Source organism: Elaeis guineensis, chromosome 3, assembly GCF_000442705.2.
Source record: "Elaeis guineensis isolate ETL-2024a chromosome 3, EG11, whole genome shotgun sequence".
Taxonomy (NCBI): domain Eukaryota; kingdom Viridiplantae; phylum Streptophyta; class Magnoliopsida; order Arecales; family Arecaceae; genus Elaeis; species Elaeis guineensis.
This window is the reverse complement of record NC_025995.2, coordinates 96,909,940-96,931,871: the sequence shown is the minus strand read 5'-3', so window position 1 is coordinate 96,931,871 and position 21,932 is coordinate 96,909,940. Positions and strand designations below refer to the sequence as shown.

Sequence of the window (21,932 nt, the reverse complement as noted above, 5' to 3'; positions counted from 1 at the left end):
GAGTAGGTGCCATGTTCATCTCTCATATAGCCAGGAGGTCGAGTCTATTTAGAACTTACAAAACATGATAAGAACCTGACAGTGGTCATCTTGGAGGCCAGGAGATTGGTTTATTTGGGATATTTATTCATGAAACTAGGATAATATTTTACTAAAAGTAAAAGCTTTTATGCTTACCAAAAACGATGTCTTTATTAGAAATTAATTAGATACAGTAGTGCACGATGAGAAAGTCAGATTGGAGGGGGCCGGGGTACGGCGGTCAAGAGAATTAGGTTGCTGTGAGATACGTTTTGTAAAGGGAGATATGGTTGGGATTGAAAAAAAATCCAACTCATTTACGGACTCCACCAAGAAAAATAACTGGATAACCCAAATACATCACTCAAGAAAATTACTAAAAAATCCATCCAAAAAATTTCTGCCGGTTGAAACTCTCAGAGGCAAACTTAAATTCACCAACTCATGTATCTCAGTCCTCCCAGACTTCAAAAAAAAAAAAAAAAAAAAATAGAGGTTAAAATCATTTGTACAATTTCGCTAGGAAGTAAGTATTGGGAATTCCCACCGAGCAATGTGGTTTGGCAGTGTGCAGAGGCTCCTTCTAGATGCTTCCGCACACAAAAGCACAACTAAAAAAAATATGAATAATTTCTCACATACCAGTGGGGGACCCAATGTTAGGTAGGTTGATCACGGACGCATTCCTAATAAGAATTGTCAAACTTTTTCACTCTGCAGCTTTAGATTTCTTTTTCCTCCTTCAAGCCTTCACCCCCCACCATTCATGAGACATGGAATTGAAGCAAGCACCTCTCCTTCTCTCTTGGTAAGAGAACCTATCTCAATCAATCAATCAAACCTTTCAAAGAGCGACATGGAAGCAGCAAGCAAGAGAGGGTGATCGAATAAGAAAGAAAGCAGAAAGGAGTGATGGAGATTGTGGGGGACAAAAGGGTGTGAGTGTGAGAGGGGGACTCACTTTGGCCGGTGAAAGACCTAGCTTTTCCTGGGTTGCTTTTTCTCGGGTGGAGGAGTGCACGCATGAAGTCTGGGCCGTCTCAACCCAATCAGCTTTTTCTTTGATCTCGTGAGAGATCCGTCGCAAACAATTTGATGAATTTGATCCTTCATCGGGTTAGGTCGTGTCGTCATCATCACCATCACGATGGGATTTCTCTTTTCTCCATCAAAATTGGATGAAAACTTGAAGGCAAAATGCTTGAATTGGGTTAAAATTTGAAGTAAAACCTAAGGGCGTGGATCCTCTGCTGTACACCTTATGGTGCGGTGCATTGTGGCACCATACATGATGGATGGCCGTAAATAACTGCAGACCGTACGATGCATGTCATATACAACTGCATGCAGCCATCGATTGTGTAATCGACAGTGTATGTGATGTACTGTACTGTATGTTGCACCGTAAAAATTGTAGGGACCCATGCTCAAAATCTAATGCAGTGGTCCATTGGGCTTTTGTCCGTGTCAAGCCACAGATGTCCCGAGCACAATAAGAAATATCTCTAGACTGGATTAGACATTGTTAGCAAGAAACAAAGAGCTAGTCTATTTTTAATATGCATGCACGAAAACAACAAATACAACCAGTGGGCATTGTTCCCAAGTTGGTCTTCATGAGATCGATAACAAAATAGATGTGGGTTGTGGTTCATTATTTTTTTGATCCCAAGTTGTCGCACCCTCCCAAGTTTTGGAATCAAACTGGAACCAAACAATTTAAATATAAATTAGACCCGGTCATTTTCATGTTTGATATTAATAATAAACAAATTGGTCAATTCCCCTTACAGCTCAAGATGCCACTATCTGAAACATATAACGCCATCATTCCCCATAAACGTTGGTAATCAAAAATTATTGTAGTTTATGGTAATGGAAAAAGCTGCCGCTATAATTACTTGAATATAATGAACTTTTATTATAACAGCTCTTATTACCTATTAATTAGCTTATAATAGACTGTCAAATCATTTCTAGTTGTATTAAATAATGATGCTATATATCATAAAAATGGGAAGCTAGCTTTGAGAAACAATAGTAAATCTCGCTTGGAGAATCATCTGGCCGACAAATAGTCAGAAATTATTGGAAAATTATATAATAATTTGTAGAATATTATTAGAATATGGCACTGAAACAATGCCCTGGTCCCATCACAGAATTTGGCGTTACATGCCCCGAATGCGAGTTAGACCGGGCCGAATCTTGATCACGGGGTGCTGGGCCGCTGAGATCTGGGCCAAGATACCTATTTTCCAACCCCATGCAGCCGGATTGCCCCCCGGTTTGTTCGCCCTTTTGGGATGGGACTGGGGAAGCGTATCCAAATTTTCTCGTGGTGAGCTGCTGACAGCACCAACATCACATGCGCAAACTACCGCAAAAAAGGATGGTCCACTGTAGCTTTCCGGACGGAGGAGAAGGTGGGGATAAGCGTCCTCGGCAGTCGGTATTCTACCGCAGAGAGAATGGCGCGGCGGATTGGATTAATTCATGCTCACGTCCTTACCATTGCCTTGTCTTCATGCTAATACCAACATGATCGGCTTTTGCACAACCAAACCCTCGCACCCACCATCCTGTTTAAGAGTATTCTCTCTCCACATGTGGGACCCCGCTGTGCACAAATGCGAGGAGGCCTTTGTGTGGGCCCCATCTCATGAGGACAGAGAGAAAAGAGGTTTTATTTATTTTGGGGGGGTTGGGTGTAAAATGCCTCTTTTCTCTCTCCTCATGAGTTGGGGCATTGAAAGGAAGGAGTTGCACAGAAGGGACGCAACAGGGTCACAGAGCTGCCAGTCATAAAAAAAATAGGTCAACCGAGGGTGAGCTAGTGCCTTGGCCCCATGTTCTCACAGACACATGGGCCAGTGTCTTTATATTTTTGTTTCATGAGCTGAACCTATGGCTCTTGTTTTACATGCCATGTGGGATGCACATGGATGCAGAGAAGAGGCTTTGCAATCCAGACCATTTCTCTATGATTTGGTCAGAGAGTTTTGGAAGAGAGGCAGGAAGGACTTAATACATTCTTCCAACTTGACAATGTATTATTCTCTGCTGTTATTCAGTGGACAGGCCCTCGAAAGTAAATGATATGAATAGTATGGTAGTAGTTTTAATCACAAAATACCTGTAGTTTGGGCCCAATTGCTTATCCTCTGCCAATGAGGAAGACCAGGGAGAGAACTTTTTCTCCGGGGCTTGGGCCCCCTACCTATGGGAGTTCCAAGGACCAGCACCAACTCACGAGCGCCTTGTCTTTGTTGTGTTCCATCTTGGAGACTTGGGCAGACTTCTAGCATTAGCCTTTGCACCCTAATAATACTAAGAAATTAGGATGTGCCAGAAGTGTAGAACTTTTAGCTCATGCAGACCTTTCCACCTTCTTTTTGTTCGAGGTAATAATAAAATTAATAATTATATAACAACTACAGCAACAACAACTATTAGAACAATGAGGACAGCTTATAGTATAATATTTTAACTTTTCATCATTATCGAATCTTTATCATCAACATATGAAAATAATAATTTTTGATTAATCCAAACAACCACCGAACCAACCAGAAATTTTTCATCTTGGCTTGCACTTCACACGCTAATCAAACACAACTTATCTCATACCAATAAATTAGCAGTGAAATCTTACCTAACAGAATTAAGTTCAGTAGTATCTGGTGGGGTGTTTTTAGAGGGACCACCCATTCTATAACTCTCATCCTGACATCCTAAATACGGTCAACACCATGGATGCTACCAACCAGAATTACTTGTAAAATACATCAATCTCAATCATAATTAGTCACAGTTAAAGCAATGAAGACGACTGCGGATGGTGCTATAGTATTTCTACTTCCCAAGTTTACGAAATCTTAACCATCATCATGAAAAAAAAAAAAAAAAAAAGAATATATTGATTACTCCATCTTAGCAATCCATTCCAGCAACAAATTTTCCATCTTAGCTTGCACTTCACACACTAATCAAGCATATCTTTGTTCCCTACCAATAAGCTACTAGTAAATCTCACCTAACAAATTCGAGATTATTAAGGATGCTACCTCCCCAAACCCAACAACACCATAAATGCTTTGCAAATTACCAATCATAACTGCTTATAAGTAAACTAACATGAGAGTACAGAAATTATGATACAATTAGAAAATATGACAAGTTTTCCCATGAGATTAAATTATAGGATGCTTATACGTGGAAGCAAAGGCCGAAAAGGGCAATTAGGGCACCATTCATCATGTGTGGGTGTGGGGGGTCCTTTATTCCGTCTTATGCAAGTGTTCTTTACAGTCTGTTCTGCGAATGGTTGTTCCTTGTTAGCATTCTCCCTACTCTCTCTCTCTCTCTCTTTCTCTTTCTCTCATTCTTTGCTGTTCTTTGTTGGCGCTCTCTATTCTACATTCTTCATCTCTCTCTCTCTCTCTCTATATCTGGTCCACTTCCCAACCTACTTCTATAGAAAAAAAAAAAAAAGGCCCGTTCTCTCCGCTACCTCTCTCTTCTTTCCCTTCTTTTCTCCTCCATTTCCATTCTAGGGTTTCCGCCATGGCGAGGGTTTCTTCTTCCTCCTCCACTTAAGTCGAGAAGGAAGCAAGACACCGACAGAGATATGGACCCCCACCTCCACCTCCTCCTCCTTTTCCACGTTCTCGTCTTCTCCTTCGTCGGCGGGCTCTCCGCCGCCACCCCCTCCGACGACATCCGGGCCCTCCTGGAGTTCAAGAAGGGCATCCGCACCGACACCTCCGGGGTCGTCGACTCGTGGAAGCCCCCACCGCAGGGATCCTCCACCTGCCCCCGCGACTGGCGCGGGATCTCCTGCGACGACTCCGGCGCCGTGGTCTCCCTCGCCCTCGACGGCCTCGGCCTCGCCGGCGACCTTAAGTTCACCACCCTCACCGGCCTCAAGTCACTTCGCAACCTCTCCCTCTCCGACAATGCCTTCTCCGGCCGATTGGTCCCCGCCATCGGCACCATGGCCTCGCTGCAGCACCTTGATTTGTCTGGCAACCAGTTCTACGGCCCGATCCCCCAGCGGATCGCCGAGCTATCCGACCTCGTCCACCTCAACCTCTCGGGGAACTCCTTCACACAGGGATTCCCGACCGGGATCTGGAATCTCCAGCAGCTGAGGGTGCTGGACCTGCGGTCTAATAAGCTCTGGGGGGATGTAGCGGTGCTTCTGTCCGAGCTCCGGAACACGGAGCACATTGATCTGAGTAGCAATTCTTTCTATGGTGGGATCCACATGGACTCTGGCAATCTCTCAAGCTTGGGGAATACAGCTCGATACTTGAACTTGAGCCACAATAAGCTCAACGGTGGCTTCTTTTCTAGCAATTCATTACAGGTGTTCAAGAGCTTGGAGGTTTTGGATTTGGGTTATAATCAGCTTACGGGGAAGCTTCCACCATTGGATTCTTTGTACAATTTAAAAGTTTTCCGGGTCGGCAGTAATCAGCTGTATGGATCTATACCAGAAGAGCTCTTTGGGAGTTCAATGCAGTTGATTGAACTTGATATCAGTGGGAATGGATTTACAGGTAAATATATTTTTCCTTCTGGAAACTGATTTTAGTTTTTTTATTAGCTTCTTTAGATGGAATGCTTGTTCTTTTATGCCCTGATAACCAACTTTTTTTTTTTTTGGTAAGGGATAACCAACTTATTAAGGACATAGGAAACGTAGTAGGAATAAAAGCAAAAAAGAAACTGAAGTCTGTACTAGCTCCATGGTTGCTTTTTACCAGTTGCCCTACAATTTTGCAAGAAGATCTACTAATGCGATGAAACCAATGCTTCTACTAAATGGTTGTCACTGAAAGAACTGGTAAAAGAAATCCATGTTTCACTAGGAAAAGTTCTGATAGATCCATTTAAATATAGCTTAACGAACGTTCCACTGTTTCTGTCAAAAAGAGAATACAGGTGGAGCTAGATGATGTTGAAACTAAATGTACATGCTTTGGAGTTTAGCGAATGAGCCTAATGTCATTATGCTTACTTTGAGAAGAAAAGGGGGTTGTAGCTGATCAAAAAGGGAAAAAAATTGTTGCATACATGGCCATTGACATGCATGAGCTTTCACGCTTACGGGCCTGCACATGCTTGGCCATGCAGACTGAGCCTGAATGGCCTGTACATCCCATGAGTTGCACTTGCAGGCCCGTGTGTGGCTGGTCATGTGCAACCACATGGAGATGTGGTTATGTACAATGTCAACTGCACTCACAGGTCCTGCATACAGAAATGGCCATGCATGTCTTTAGGGCTGCTCGAAAGGAAGTGTTCTGAATTTTTTGATTGTGTTAAGTGGAAGTATCTGCTTGAATTGTTGTTACTAGTAGTTGTGCATAGTCCAGATTTAAGGAAAAGCCTTCCATGTCAAGATATCTTCTTCTTATGAGGAAGTTCCTAATTATTCTTTTAACTTTTAAAGGGTTACCCAAGATTATCTTGGACCAAAAACTGAAAAAGCTGAAGCCTGGAAATGAAAAATCAGACTGTTACATTCAAGTTGGACATAATGTAGTCACAAAATATGAAGGTTAGAAGAGGTACTGAAGGCTGGGATTGTGACAATTCAACAAATATTGTGGTGAGTAAAGAAATTAAATGAGAGAGAGAAAAAAAAAAAATCAGGGGATAGAGTGGAATGGGTTGACTTTTGTACTACATGAGAAGTCAGAATTTGTTGTAGAACAAAAGAAAAAATATATCATTTTTAAAAGATTTTTCAAGCGGTCAATAAATTTTGTAAATAAGAAGTGACTTAGAAGAGAGAGGATCATTTTTAAAGCAATCAATTTAAACTGGAATACAAGAAGTGGCATAGAAGAGGAGGGGCAGAGATAAAATTAAGATGATATGGCTGGAGGAAGATGGTAGTGAATAATTTAATGAAAAGGCAAGTGGTCAAGCGAAAACAAATATACATAAATTGATGTGAGTGGGTCTAAATATGAGAAAGAGGGTGACTGTTGCACAAACTTGTTGAGAGTCAGATGGTAGGCTTTGCCTGAATGACCCTGAGTTTTGCATATTAATTGGAGTGAGGAAATCGTGAGGAGGTAGAAGAGATGAGGACTTGGTAACAAGAATCTTCTACCTAGGATAACATATCCGTTGCAGAATTTCTCCAGAAATTTACCCCTGAAACTGCTCTCTAAGCACATTTTTTTTTTCTGGATATGCTGTTGCACATCTGCACTTAAGATAATGAGTGGTTAGTGTATGTTATGGTGAGACCTGGAAGATGATGGTGCTAGATGGCTTTGCGATCTTGTTCCATCAAATTTTTGATGTTTCTTAAGGATAAATTAATACCATAAAATGGATCCTTGAGCACTAATGCTACCTATTTAGCCCTTGTTGCTCAAAAGATGGCTCATGATGTTGAATTTCATAGACTCTCTAGTTGATAGATTCAAGTTTAGAAATATGCTTTTAAGATGGAAAAAATTGCTCAAGGTGAAGAGGGCATTGTTTTGAAGGGATATAAAAGACATCTTCGTTGTATAAATTTCCTTTTTTTCTATGAGATCTTCAATTTATTAGAGGGTGCCATCTGGCTCAATTGGTAAAGTCACTAATTGTTGATACCAATAACCTGGGTTTGAATCTTGCATAAACACGATTTAGGCTTCCTCCATCCTACTTCTCAAAAAAGGTTTGAATTGTTTAAGGATCTCTGTCTGTCCTTTTATTTAATGGGGCAATTTTGTGATACCTTTGGAGTGCTTATTCCCTATCAAATGAGGGTGGTGATATTAAATGCACAGATTACTTGCTTTCTTGAATGGAATACAAAAGCCTATCACCAAGCTTCTTGCTGATAGGTTGCTGAAAATAGATGCTTTATTTGAGTGAACTAAAATGCTTGTACATAATTAGAAGGTTTGCATTTATGCCAATCCTTGCTAATCTGCTTTGGGAGAAAGGGTTCTTTCACTTTTGCATTTTTATATTCTTCAGATATGAGAAAGTGAATATTATGATACCTGTTATTTTGATTTACATTTAACATTTTGGCAATAAAAGTAATTCATTGCCTTCATCATATGTGTATGATTCCATGCAATTGAATGTACAACTTCAATCCTAGGTGCCACAAGCAGTAAGTTAGTCCCTTTATCTTCTCCCTCTTATACCTTCCCTTAACTCATCTAACCCTGAAAAGAACAAAGAACCAGGTGTCCATCTTGGTTTCTACTCCATGTCCCCACATAATTAGTTCTTTGCTAACAATTTCTGGAAAATTTCAGCAAACTTCCCTCAGAAGGCCTTTCTAGATTCTATCACCTAACTTTGACATTCTAGCATACAGTTCCTACAAGAAAACTTCCATGCCACTCTTTTCATGCATCTGAGTGGAAGGATGGATGACAGTGATCCTTCCATCTGGTTAGAGAAAAGTGTGGATTGAGATTCCAGTTTCTTCGGGGTTGGGAGTTCTAGTTGCTCATGATTATTTTTTCACCATTGGATAATGATTAGTGGGGGAGCATGGCGAGAGAGAGAGAAAGAATTGGTCGAGATGCTAATATTTGGCATTTAGGAGTCTCGGTTTCTCTTGAATGATCTACTTCATATATTTCTTTCCCCTTTTGACTGTATTAGAAGGGAGTCTTTTTTGTAATGTTTCTTCATGAGTTTCTTTTTGCACATGATTGCACGTGAGATAGGTAATGTCAACTTTAAAGAAGAATTCTCTTTGTATAGTGGTAGTGTACTTCCTTTTTAAAACATATATCCAGGTCTAATTTTGGGTTTAGCAATCATATTTTACAGATCATACTGTCCTAAACATAAGAGGGCGGGCCATGGTGCAGCGGTATGGTTGCTCCATTATGACTTGGGTTTCATATGTTTGAAATGTGGAAATGGCCTCTCTGCATGAGAGGGTGAGGCTATGTACATTGGACCCTCTTTAGACCCCACATTAGCAGGAACATCACACACCGTGACACTATTTTTGTTATCCTACTCTATCAAGTGGTGAAGATCGTCACTATTCTTACATCCGCTTGGGCATCTATATTTATTTTGTGACACTTGTGAGAACTTGGCGTTATGGGCACTAAAACATGATACAACACTTGTAAAATGGTTGCAGTATTTCACCTGCGTGAACTAATTTAATCTTTTACATAGTTGAGAAATTCATTTTAATATATTTGCATTGTTTGATGCTATTGCAAATTTTGGATACATGAAAAGGAAGTGGGCAATGGTAGGGAAAAACAGTATTTTGGTGCAATCTAGTTGGGTCAGGTTGGATTTCCTTACTAGTGCATGCAGGGCGGATATTGGGAAAATCATGTCATGCAGGTCTGATATTTTTCATGGAGTGTTTTGTGATTTTTGGATTGCAATGGCTTGACAAAATTATCTAAGAAGAGGCAAATATTATTTTTAATGATTTGACTTGATAAATAGAATAAATGTTGCAAATGCTCATAAGATTAATCTTATGAATGATTAGGATTTGCTGATTTTTACAGCCAATGAGTTGCAGTAGTAGAGGATATGCGGTGGTAACCTATAAGAGTGAAATGTCCAACTAAGGAAAGGGCCTTGAGTTTATGTAGAATCATTGAGAAAAAGGAAGATGCTAGCGAACCTGCATGAAATCACCAAGAAAAATATGGGAAGGCTTACTGATGCAGAAGCATTTTTTGGGTCCATAGAGCGAACCAAAAAAAAAAAAAAAGAGGGGGGGGGGGTGGCCGCAGTCCAAGAGTTTTTTTGTTTTATTTGGTTTAAAAATTGTTCGGATCTGATTTATGTATTTTATCAATTGATGTGTTTTAGGTAGGAAGGTAACTAGAAGTCACTGTTCATGTCACTGTATCATGATCAGTATATGCGACAATAAATGTGATCTTTTAGGAGTCCTAGTAAATGCCAAATAGGTTGGTAGCTAGTGGGATTTCAGGACAGATTTTTCTTTTTACATTTGTCAGAGTTCTACATGACTCAAACTAGGGGACTAGTGGAGTCTATAAAGAGTTCGAAAGTGCTATTGAAAAATATGGTATGCCGAAATTTATGAAGGAATAGAGAAACCCTTTTAGCCAAGATTTGGCTGTCTCCTCTTCCCTTTCCCTTTCTCATACTTCTCCCCTATCTTTCTTATTATTCTCTCTTCTTCCTCTTATATTTCTATATTCTTCGTTCTATTTATTGTTAACTGTTGATGTTGCATAATTTTATATCAGATTTCTGTCAACAAATTCTGCATCTCCATATTATGATTTATTTGATTAACTTATCAATCTGTTTAGCTAAGATTTTTGACTCCTCTCCTGTTATCTTGTTGCATTCTACGAATTCTGTGCTTAATATTTACTATAATCTGTTTTAAAATCTCCAACTGACCTTTCAAGTAAACCCTACATTCCTTGTGTTCCTTTTCCTACCAGCTCCTCACTCAAAAACCCAAGACAGAATTTTTTTGCACGACCATTCTCTGAGAAATTTAGTTCTATTATCTTCTGTCCTGTTCTCAAGGTCTTGGACACCAAGCAATAAAACTGCTTTACTCCCTAAACGATCCTATATCTAGAATCCTTGAACATCACTTACTTTGATATATGTTTTAGCCATTTATAGAAAAAGGTAGAAAAAATTATCTGTACTACCAACTTATATGGATATTGTTACATTTGGTGATTATGAAATAGTTAAAATATACTCTTTTTATTTTTTTTGATTCAGCAATAGGTCATTGGATGTGCTATCTGAATATCCAGTAAACTGCCTTATCACCTTGTTTTTTTCCCTTTCACATGCTCATACATGGTGTTTGCATCAGCTGTTGACTGTTGGGCTGCATATTAGTCAACCGTTTTGTATGAGGCACTTATATTTTCCATTAATTTTTGAACTCAAAATACTATTCGTATCAGCTGTTAAGACATTGTACAGTTAATTTGTGACTTAGTATTTGCTCTCAATTGCTCATAGTGAACTGCAACTACTAACCCACTAGTTTATAACAATAGTTCGTTGCTTGTGCAGGTCATATTAAAGCTATTAACTCTACCACTTTGAAGGTTTTGAATCTGTCTTCAAATGCATTGTCAGGTCCCTTGCCCCCTAATTTAGGGATATGTGTTTCTGTGGATTTGAGTAAAAACATGCTCTCTGGTAACCTATCTGTGATGCAGTATTGGGGAGATTCAGTGGAGACTATTGATCTAAGTTCAAATGCATTATCAGGCTACTATCCAAATGAGGCCTCACAGTTTGGGAATCTAATTTCCATCAAGATTCGAAATAATTCTTTAGTAGGATTGCTTCCTTCGGTATTAGGAAACTATGCTAAATTGTCTGTAGTTGATCTCAGTTTGAATAAACTTACAGGACCTGTTTTGCCAAGTCTTTTTATATCACTAACTTTGACAAGTCTGAATCTCTCGGGAAATTACTTTAGTGGAACTATTCCACTTCAAAGTCCACACTCAACTGAGTCGCTTGTACTGCCTTCTTATACTCATCTAGAGAGCCTTGATTTATCTGATAACTTGTTATCTGGTTCATTGCCTCCAGAAATTGGTAACTTGCAAAGTCTTAAACTGCTCAACCTTGGAAATAATACTTTATCTGGAGAGCTTCCAAGTGAGTTGAGCAAGCTCGGTGGGTTGGAATTTCTTGACCTATCAATCAATCATTTCAAGGGTAGGATACCTGATCTGCTTCAACCAGGTCTAAAGGTATTTAACGTTTCATACAATGATCTATCAGGCACTATTCCTCCAAACTTGCAGAGGTTCCCAAGTACCTCATTTCAGCCTGGAAATGCTTTACTAGTCTTCTCAGATGCCCTGCCTGCAGGAAATAATAGCAATGGAGTCTCTGGGAACATGAGTCATCATCGTCCGAAGTCTAGCATTCGAGTGGCATTTATTGTTGGCTCCATTGGTGCTTTCATGTTGGTTTTATTTGCCATAATGACATTATATATAGTAAGAACTCAAGAAATTTGTGGAAGGAATGGGTCCAGAGGTCAAACTACTGGAAGAGATCTAAAACATGGGATTTTTGGGCCGCTCAACATATTTAAGACTCCAAAAGAGAATGCTGTACCTACTTCAATGAGTTTCTCAAATGACCATCTGCTGACATCAGCTGCTAGGTCAATGTCTGCGCAAAAAGAATTGTTAACGGGGGCTGTGGAATATGGTTATTCTGATTCAAAAGGAGTTTCAGAATCTACAAAGCTTGATGTGCCAGAGAATTGTCCTCCATCTACTGGATGGAAGTCGTCTCCGGGGTCACCATTGCCATCTTCACCTCATGTTATTGATTCACACTTGTCTGAGCAACCAGTGAAGTTGGATGTGTATTCACCAGATCGACTTGCTGGAGAGTTGTTTTTGTTGGACAGCTCTTTAATTTTCACTGCTGAAGAATTGTCTCGTGCCCCTGCAGAAGTTCTTGGTAGAAGCAGCCATGGTACATCATATAAGGCAACACTAGATAGTGGTCACATGTTGACTGTCAAGTGGTTGCGGGTTGGCCTTGTGAAACATAAAAAAGAGTTTGCGAAGGAGGCAAAGAGAATTGCAACCATTAGACATCCAAACATTATCTCTTGGAGGGGTTATTATTGGGGCCAAAGGGAGCAAGAGAGATTGATTGTTGCAGATTATGTTAATGGAGATAGTCTGGCACTCTATCTTTATGGTAAGACTTTCAATAACCTGATTTCTATTCAAGCTGCCATTTCTTCAAATTTTTAACAGTTTCTGGATTGCTTTATATCGTTTATGGTTTCTAGAAAGTAACACTAGTTAATGTGTTCATTTTATTAATTTGTTAAGCCTTTGGTCTTTTCCTGGAGATTTGCATCTTTTTGTTTTTGCCATCAGAAATGTCCTTTGTGTGCATATAACTAGAGTTTAGCTCAAGTTTGATAACTTCTGTTTTTTTTCCTGTGCTAATTATGGTAAAAGTAATTCTTAAGCTAAAATTCTGATGCTTTATTCTGCTTCTATCCATGTATTTGCCAATTTTACAGAAGTTGTGCACACCACTAAACAAGTTACCATAGGAATGAATAATAAGTATTGGTGCTAACCAGTTATCCGGGAAGATTTTATTAATTAATTAACTATTATGAAAATTTTTAAAAGTTCAATACATGTGGGACCTTAGGAGCAAATCATAATGAATTTGAAAAAGAAAAATAAGGAAAAATAATTTTTCTGTGTTTGAAAAGATCAATCTAGGTGAAATGTGGCATGTTAATATTAGTTAACACCTAACTTTTCCTCAAAATGTATCATGATGCTTATAAATCATGAGGAAAGCAGTAATTTAGGACATGCATTTAAGAAAATTAGTTCAGTGTCTTTATTTTTTTCTTTTTCTTTTTGAGAAAAGTATTAAACGTGGTCCATTCAATTCATTAAGAAAATGAGCAAGGAAAACAATACCTGACACTGAGCCCCCTTCACTCAGGCTTGTGAGGATTTAAACCCTCTGCAAAACCTTTTCATCCTGCATCCTCTAGGACAAAAGAACTCGCCCTCAGATAGAGATACACCCTCTACTAAATGTTAAACTCTAGACTACAACAGTTTTTGAAATACAGGAGTACTGTTCCTGAGTTCTCTGCTGCAAGTACTAACCCAATTGACCACCAAAAACTTAATCTGTGAAGTCACTTTGCCCATGTTTCTCCATTTCTCATTGAAGACCCTGTTGTTCCTCTTCAGCCAGTCCTCTTCAGCCAGATGCACCAACTGATGACTCATCCCAGTCTCTCTTCCATCTATGTTGGAAACACATCCCTTGCCAAGTTGTCCACAATATTGTAAGGTCACCAAGATAGTAATCAAGGGACAGCTTCTCCCTAGAGATTCTCCAGATAGCCAAGGAGAACTCACCAGCAAGGAATAAGTTGTCAATAGTTTCCACAGCTTTCTTACAAAGTTCACATCCAAAAGGGCCATAGAAATTTCATTTAATCAAATTCTGATCAATTAAGATCTTGTTTTGGATGGCCAACCATGAAAAGATCAATACCTTAAGATGGGAGGGGGCATCTCCACAACTGGTAGGCAAAAGAAACATGAGCTCCACCAAAGCTTAAGATCCTATTTGCATTTTTGACCGTAAAGGCTTTATCCGAACTCCATTTCCACACAAACATAAAAAATATTCTATAATTCAAGTCACACTTGATATAACTTAGCCAAATTCTACAAAAAGCCATTTTCCTAGGAATCTAAGTAAATGTAATTCAAATTATAGATCCAGCTAAATTAGTCAAAATCTATAAAATGCAAATTCATTGGGAACAGATATCAAACCCATGGTCGATTGTGCTGCCCCTGGTTTAGGGCGTACTGAATTAAAGCCTCACCAAAAGCCCCCACGCCTTCTCTGCTCCTATGCAGACCCTTCAAAACCCTCGCCTCTCTCCCGCATCCACTCACTGCTTGTTGCCTCTCCTTTCAGTCTTTCTCCCACTCTTCATCCATCCCTAGCTATGGCCACCGAAGTTGGAAGACCGTCTTTCCTCAACTATAGATCGATGCATGCCGCCAAGTGAGCCCACCCCTCCCTCCCTCCCTCCCTCTCTCTCTTGCTTCCTCTCCCCTCCTCTCTCTCCTTCCTCTCTGGTCCTCATCCTCCCCATGGTTACAGTATGGTTTGGTTTGGTACAAACCAGTACCATTCCATATCAATTACTGGCCAACATGGCTGTCAGTACCCATTCTGCCATCGTTGGTTGAACCAGTGTCATCAAAACAATTGCTATGTGATACCCCATGTTTCCTTATATCTAAAACACAAAAGCACAAGAAGATGGAGAACAAAATTTCAATAAAAATGAAGAAAGTGGATACAAAGGAGATGTGCTTTTGTAGTGACCTTGATCGCCATAAGTCATTGCATGGTAGATAAAATTTTAGAGGGCAGCAAATAAGTTGACACTAATTTAAGGTTGGGAAATAGTAAGGCTGCAGGCATGTAAGATGAAAGTAGTATAGGTGCAACTGTAAAGATAAAGTGTGTGATAAGTTTGAGCTGGCGGTAGTTAAAAAAGAACATGGGAGGAACCATAAGAAATTCACATACTGACAACAACAAAAAATCTATCCAATTGTGGATTGGTAATTAATTGATTCGAACCCATGCCTGTTGTTGACCCAATCTTAATGTTCTACTTTCGTTAATCTTTTGCTCTACAAGCTATTGAAAATGTAATATTTTTCTAGGGATTGATTGTTGCTAGAGAATCAATAATAATGAAGTTAATTGAGGGAATCCAAATGAATTGGGAGAAAAGATTTGAAGAACTTTCTTTAACTGTGGATGGATTCTTATTAAGAATAGCCTTATCAAGAAAGCTGACCTTCAACTATATTTGATATTGCTTGCTATTGACTTCACTGACTCTAGTTTTTGGACATTTTATTATCAGTTGGGTATGACTAGGTTATATCAGTCTCTTTTGTCTACAGAGTGCTCTTGCAACCTATAGAAAGCATATGATCACGGATGTAACCTATTTTTGCTACCTGTTAGGAATAGCCATCAGAAAGTGCTTTACAGACTACGAAATGCAAACTCTTGCGACTTAAGATAAACAGAATTAAACTTAGTTCCAATTGTTGAGGTGTAAGTCATGAGGGATATCTTCAACAATATGTTTGGTAGTTGTTTTGATGGATTGCTTTGGTGGTTGGCAGATTGTTCCAAAGATATTTCCTGTGCACCTCTGGTGATGCATTTTATGAAGATAATGCAATTTGTAACCTAAATTGCCATCCACACAGTTCTAATTTCATGGAACATTGTTAGCTGGTACTAGATTTTTATCGTGATCCTACCATAATGTGAATCACCAGAATTCGGTAAGTGTATATTGGGAAAACCATTGTGATTTAGTTCTTCTCTGAAACTCAAGACTAAATGTTCTTTAACATATCATGTTGTCTGCAGTTCTTTTTTATGTCCCCACATGGAAGCTACTTATGGCAAAATGCAACTATGTAACGGATCAAAAATCTTGCGTTTTCAGCATGGTGGCTTGTTAACATGGAAATATAAAATCTAACCTTTAGATTTTCTTGTTTAAGAACTGAAATCCTTTGAGTTGCATCTCAGTGTTGTGTGAAGACCAGAGGTCTAGTTTTGGAGGATTGGCTACTTATAGCCAACCTGCTTAAATGGAAGTATGGAATAAAATTTTCTGAAAGTGGACTGTATAAGTCAGGCATCACGAACTCACACATCAAACAGTTTGAGCATAGGCAGTACCTATATGACCTGCTGGATCAGTATTATAGTATTTTTGTAGCATAGTTTACATCATACAATGCCCATATATGTTAATATAATATATAGCAGATTCTTGCTAAACTTGTTTAAGAATTCTGCCGCTATGCAATCATATTGATATATACATTTATTTATGTATTGTTGAAGAGGGAAGAGGATGTGATTTAGCCTGTTGGTGAATTTGGTTAGAGTTGAAGAAACTTGGGAAGCTATCAGATTTAAGCAATCAGGTGCAGGTCACTAGGATCGATCACCAGTGTGTATGGTGTAAGAATGTCTTACCATGGGGTTAGAACGTATTATGTGACTAGCCTATCTATCTGAGTCTAACCCAAATTGAACTTGTCTGGCCCAAACCCTTGCTCCATCCTGAATTAGATTCTTGGTTGTTCTCTTCCATGATTTTCACAAGTAGGCACAAGGAATGAATTTCTGTATACCTCTGCCAGCTGCATTACAAGGTTGAATGAAATATGTATCAGGCAAATAGCAACTCTAGCACAACCTGTATGTTTGTGAATGTGAAGAATTTGACATCTAGCTCTGTAGGGTTATCGCTTGGGATTTTGATATAAATTATCTACAACCCTGCTTATGTACAAACTATGCATATTCTAGAAGTGCCCTTTATACTGCTTGAGATCATGATGCTTATCTTCAAGAGCACTAGACATGGCCGAGCTTGAACCTGAAGGGGCACTCCATGGCTTAAGATCCACCTCCTTGCAGAGCAACTCATTGTTCACCATTTACGTGAAACTGCTGAAGGGTATATCATTAACCCTCTAAGGAGCATTTCTAAAATTAGATGTCAAATGCATTCTAGTATATAAAGGTTTAAAATTAGGAAGTGAAATTGATGAGATCCTTGGTAACCTTAGATGAGGTTTAAAATTAGGAAGTGAAATTGATGATATCCTTGGTAACCTTGGATGTTCAGTCTTTATGAGTAGGCTATGCACTGAAGCATAATTTTGATCAATCTCACAGTAGTTGGTGCTTGTTAAATTTAAATGAAAAAATTGTTGCCAAGACCACAAAAATTATTACGGTGTGTGGTCCAGTTGGATGTTGGATGAAGAGGATTATAATGATATGTATTTTACTCTGATAGATTGTCTGCACCACACCTCTGTATCTATTGTTTCTGCTATTAATTTCATCTTTATTCCATGAGAAGTAGAATTTTTTCCTTTTTTGATTTGAGTTTTGGCCTAATTCTACTAGAGTCAACATTATAGAAACTTTCTGGTTCTCATGATTGATACTTCGATATTTTGCTGCTCCCTTGTGTTCCATTTTCCCCCATCTTCACCATGGTTTTTGTTGTGTCCACCCAAATACATATCCTCATATATTCTTTGATTCTGAACATTTTAGCTATTTTATTAAATCTTTTCCCTACTGAGAGTATGCTCCCTCGGTGGAATATATGGTTCTATCTTTACTCCATGTATGCTGTGCAGAGTCAACACCAAGAAGATACTCACGCTTATCTGTTAGCCAAAGGCTAAAGGTTGCCATAGATGTGGCTCGGTGCTTGTTCTACCTTCATCATGAAAAAGGCCTGCCTCATGGCAATCTAAAGCCAACAAATATACTCTTGACTGGTCCAGACCTCACTGCTCGGTTGACAGACTTTGGCCTTCATCGACTCATGACACAAAGTGGCACTGCTGAGCAGATACTAAATTTGGGAGCACTTGGATATCGTGCCCCTGAATTAGCGATTACAAGCAAACCTTTCCCATCATTCAAGGCTGATGTATATGCATTTGGGGTGATATTAATGGAACTGCTAACCCGAAGAAGTGCTGGTGATATTATTTCAGGCCAGTCTGGTGCCGTTGATCTAACTGATTGGGTTCAGATGTGCAATAGGGAGGGGCGTGGAACAGATTGCTTTGACAGAGATATTGCAGGCTTGGAAGAAGCCCCAAGGGTGATGGATGAATTGCTCGCTGTATCACTTAGGTGCATTCTTCCTGTAAATGAGAGACCTAGCATCAGGACAGTATTTGAAGATCTCTGTTCCATAACAATGTGAGATTTTTTTTTCTTTGTACATGTTGTTGGAATTAAAATTTCCCATTTTTTTCTGGGTTTCCAGGCCTTCTAATCAAGGCTGGTTTTAAGTTTAGTGTAAAAAATTGATCCATTAATTGATGTTCCGGGTTTGGTGGTGGAGTTGAAAGCAATGTAATTTTCATTCTTATCTGTTGTATTGCTGTGTCTGCAATATTTGACATCCGATTTGCATATCCGATTCCAACGAATTTGTTGCTAATAATTCTTACATAAGGACGGAACATATTGTTGGATCAACATATTGTCGCGTTGCATTAATTCTATGAGAGGCATCCGTAGCACAAATCTGTTTATGATACCACGCCGCGAGTTGAAACTTATTCCAGGCCTCTCAACTGAAACCCGGGATCCAGCGTGTATAGGTGTTTAGTGTGTTTACTGAGGGAAGCTCTGAAATGATGGGGGAAAAGGGAAAGAGGTTGGTTAGGGTTTCATCTCGAGAGAGGAAGGAGGTTGATATAGACCTGAAGAGGTCAGATATGGTTGGGGTTCCCTTGCTGCAGTCTGCCACGGGGCCAAAGGTCTCAAGCAAATGGGTGATCAAGTCGTCCCATCGGGATGTTCCATCTCGGACCGGGAGCAAATCTTGGGATAGCAAGTCGGGGTTGGTGGGGGAGTTCTCAGCGGCCTTTGTTAAGGGGCTAGATGTGATTAGCAAAAGGGCGAAGGGATCGCCTCCAAGGAGATCAGTGCATCCATCGAGTGGTTGGTGGAAGGAGGCAAATCATGGGCTCAGGTTGTTAAGAGAGTTCGCTAGTTTAAATAGAAAACTACTCGAGTCATAGATGAGGAGGTCTTTGCTTTGGAGAGCATGTTTACTTAGGTGGCGGCCTTCTCAAATGAGGAGAAAGATCGTTGTTTGGCTCAATGGCAAACGACTTTTGTAGGTGAGTTTCTAGGCCGTGGATTCTCTCTTGAGTTTGTGCATAAAGAGATGGATCTCAAATGGAACATCCAGGGGGAGTTCCATGTTTCATCCTTATTTGATTGACTATTGATCTTTCAATGTCCATCAGAAGAGGATAAATTAAGAATCCTTTAAAAAGAGCCATAGATAGTGGCTGGTCAGTTGCTGGTTTTGGAAAGCTGGAGACTCCAATTCCAACTGAGATAGGACACTGTTCAACGGACCCAGATTTGACTTAGGATGCCTGATTTACCTCTGAAATTGTCGGATAAGAAGATGATTTTGAAGCTAGCATCAATGGATGGGGAGCCACTGTATTTAGATGAGTGGGTGCAGCTTCCACTAGAATGGGGTTCACCAGAGTTTGTGTGCTCATCGATGTTGATCAGATTATTTGCTCAGGAGCTCAGATATGAGTGAAAGATAAAATCTTATGGCAGTAGTTCACCTATGGAGAACTGTTCGAAATATATTTTGGATATGGAAAGATTGGTGCAACTATGGATTCTTGTGGCTGTATGAAGGTTAGAGAGTTTGAGCTCAGGCCAACATATGATCCTTGGATCCAAGCTGCTTAAGTGGCCATCCCCACTACTGCGGCACAAAAAGCTAAGAAAATACCTTCCTCGACTCTTGTTGGTGGACAGTTTGAGGCAGAATGGGTTTAGGCAAAGAATAAATCCAAGAAATCCCCTCCTAAAGCTTAATTTAAGGCAAAGGTGGATCCTTTGGTGGGGGTGGCATCCAAATTTGCTCCACCGATGAGTCTATCGTTTGAGGAGCAATCTAATGTCCAAGATATGGATACAGTAGTTGTTGTTAAGGAGAGGGTAGTAGCTAAAGATAAAAAGAAATGCTCTCCACCACTGAACTCAGAGAAATATAAATCGTCATCGGATTACCCATCATAGACTAAAATACTGATTTTAAAAGATAGGGAAGGAAAGAATGAGCACTTTAAGGAGCCAGCAGCCCAAAGGTCTACCACTAAGCATAAATGTTGTCAAAGTCCATATGGAGGTTTGAAAGCCAATAGAGGAGACAGGGTTGGAGGTGCAACCAAGGTGGAAGAAGAATAGCACAATCAACTAATTCTACATACTTGATGTAGATGGTGCAGCTTCCATTGGATGATATTTCTCACCTACATCAGCAGCCTCTCCTTCAAAATCTTCAGAACAAGCTTGACTAGGTAGCCAGCTCCCATATTGTACCTTCTATGCTTATAAAGTCCTCATTCAGCACTAGCATAAAGGGGGCTGAACCTGAAGTTTGTCTAGAATTTAAAGAGGTCGAGCAGGGTGCAAGGGGCTCTTCCTCTGTGTTGAAATGAAGATTTCTAGCTGGAATTGTAGGGGGGCTGTGAACCCTCCCTTTGTTAATTATAGTAAAACTCTTATTAGACAGCATAATGTGGATGCATATTGTTTCCTTAAAACTAAACTTTCTGAGAATGCTTTGCCTTATATTTATGGATTTATGGGACCTACTTGGGATACATTGATGATCCCAGCTTAAGGTCTTTCAGGTGGTGTTGTTGTTGGTTAGAGGAAAGGGCTTGGGTAAATTTAGTTTACCCATGGGGATATACAGGGGGCTTTTGGTATTGTTAATATTCCTTATAGGCCGATCGACTTGGATCTTAGGTGTTGTTTATGCTAGTACCAGTAGAGTCGAACACTGTATTTTCTGAAAGTTTTGGTTGTGCTTACTTTGGGCTATCCTCTTGATCTTCTTGTTGGTGACTTCAACTATATATTATGTACTGCTGACGAGAAAAGGGAGAAGATCTTCCAGGTAAACCAAGATGTTCGTGAGTTTAAGACTCTTCCTAGATAAAGTAGTCTTGCTAACTTAGGGTACTAGGGGCCCCAATATACCTGGTGCAACAATAGATTTAGGTTAGCTAGAGTTTAGAAAAGAATTGATTGAGCTTCTGCATCTGATCAATGGATTGATTTATTTTTCGAAACCACTATCAAGCATCTAACTAGGTTTGCTCCTGATTGTTGTCCTATACTGGTGACTATTTTAGATAATTATTCTAGAAGATCGATACTTTTTGATTTAAAAAGATACGGTTAAATTGCTATGGAATTCAGGAGGTCATAAGTCAAGCTTGGCATTGTGAAGGCAATCATTCATCGGCTATTAAGCTATCTATCTTATTGCACAATACTAAAAAAGCCATTGCATAGCAGAAATGTAGTGTAGGAAAGCTATTTAATCAAGGGAGATAGCTAAGTGACTAAATTTATCAAATCCAAATGGAAGAAGTACAAAATGGGGGTCTCGTACATCAAAAGCACATGCATCTTCTGACCTTATTACAGGCCTATCAGAAAAACTTATATTTGCAGGAGGTATTTTGGAGACAAAAAGCTCGTACTATACGGTTAAAAGAAGGTGATGCGAATACAAAATACTTCCATAGATCCACTATATTAAGGAGGCAAAACAAAATACATTTTATAGATAATGTGCAAGGGGACTGGATAGAAGATCCTAGTGCAATATGATTTTTGTTACTGTATCATTTTCAATTAAGATGGACCATGGACCTGGGTGTGCAGGAGTTAGAAGAGGCCATTATGGA

The 21,932-nt window shown here is 39.5% G+C and overlaps 1 protein-coding gene across 1 annotated transcript; it reads left to right on the top strand.

Annotated features, from left to right (window-relative positions):
* The first annotated feature begins 4,318 nt into the window (after nt 1-4,318).
* On the top strand, nt 4,319-18,563 carry LOC105041667 (probable inactive receptor kinase At5g10020). The gene is made up of 3 exons (XM_010918643.4): nt 4,319-5,585; nt 11,065-12,732; nt 17,808-18,563. The coding sequence occupies exons 1-3, from the start codon at nt 4,652-4,654 to the stop codon at nt 18,386-18,388; spliced, it is 3,183 nt and encodes a 1,060-aa protein (XP_010916945.3). The 5' UTR covers nt 4,319-4,651; the 3' UTR covers nt 18,389-18,563.
* The last annotated feature ends 3,369 nt before the right edge of the window (nt 18,564-21,932 follow it).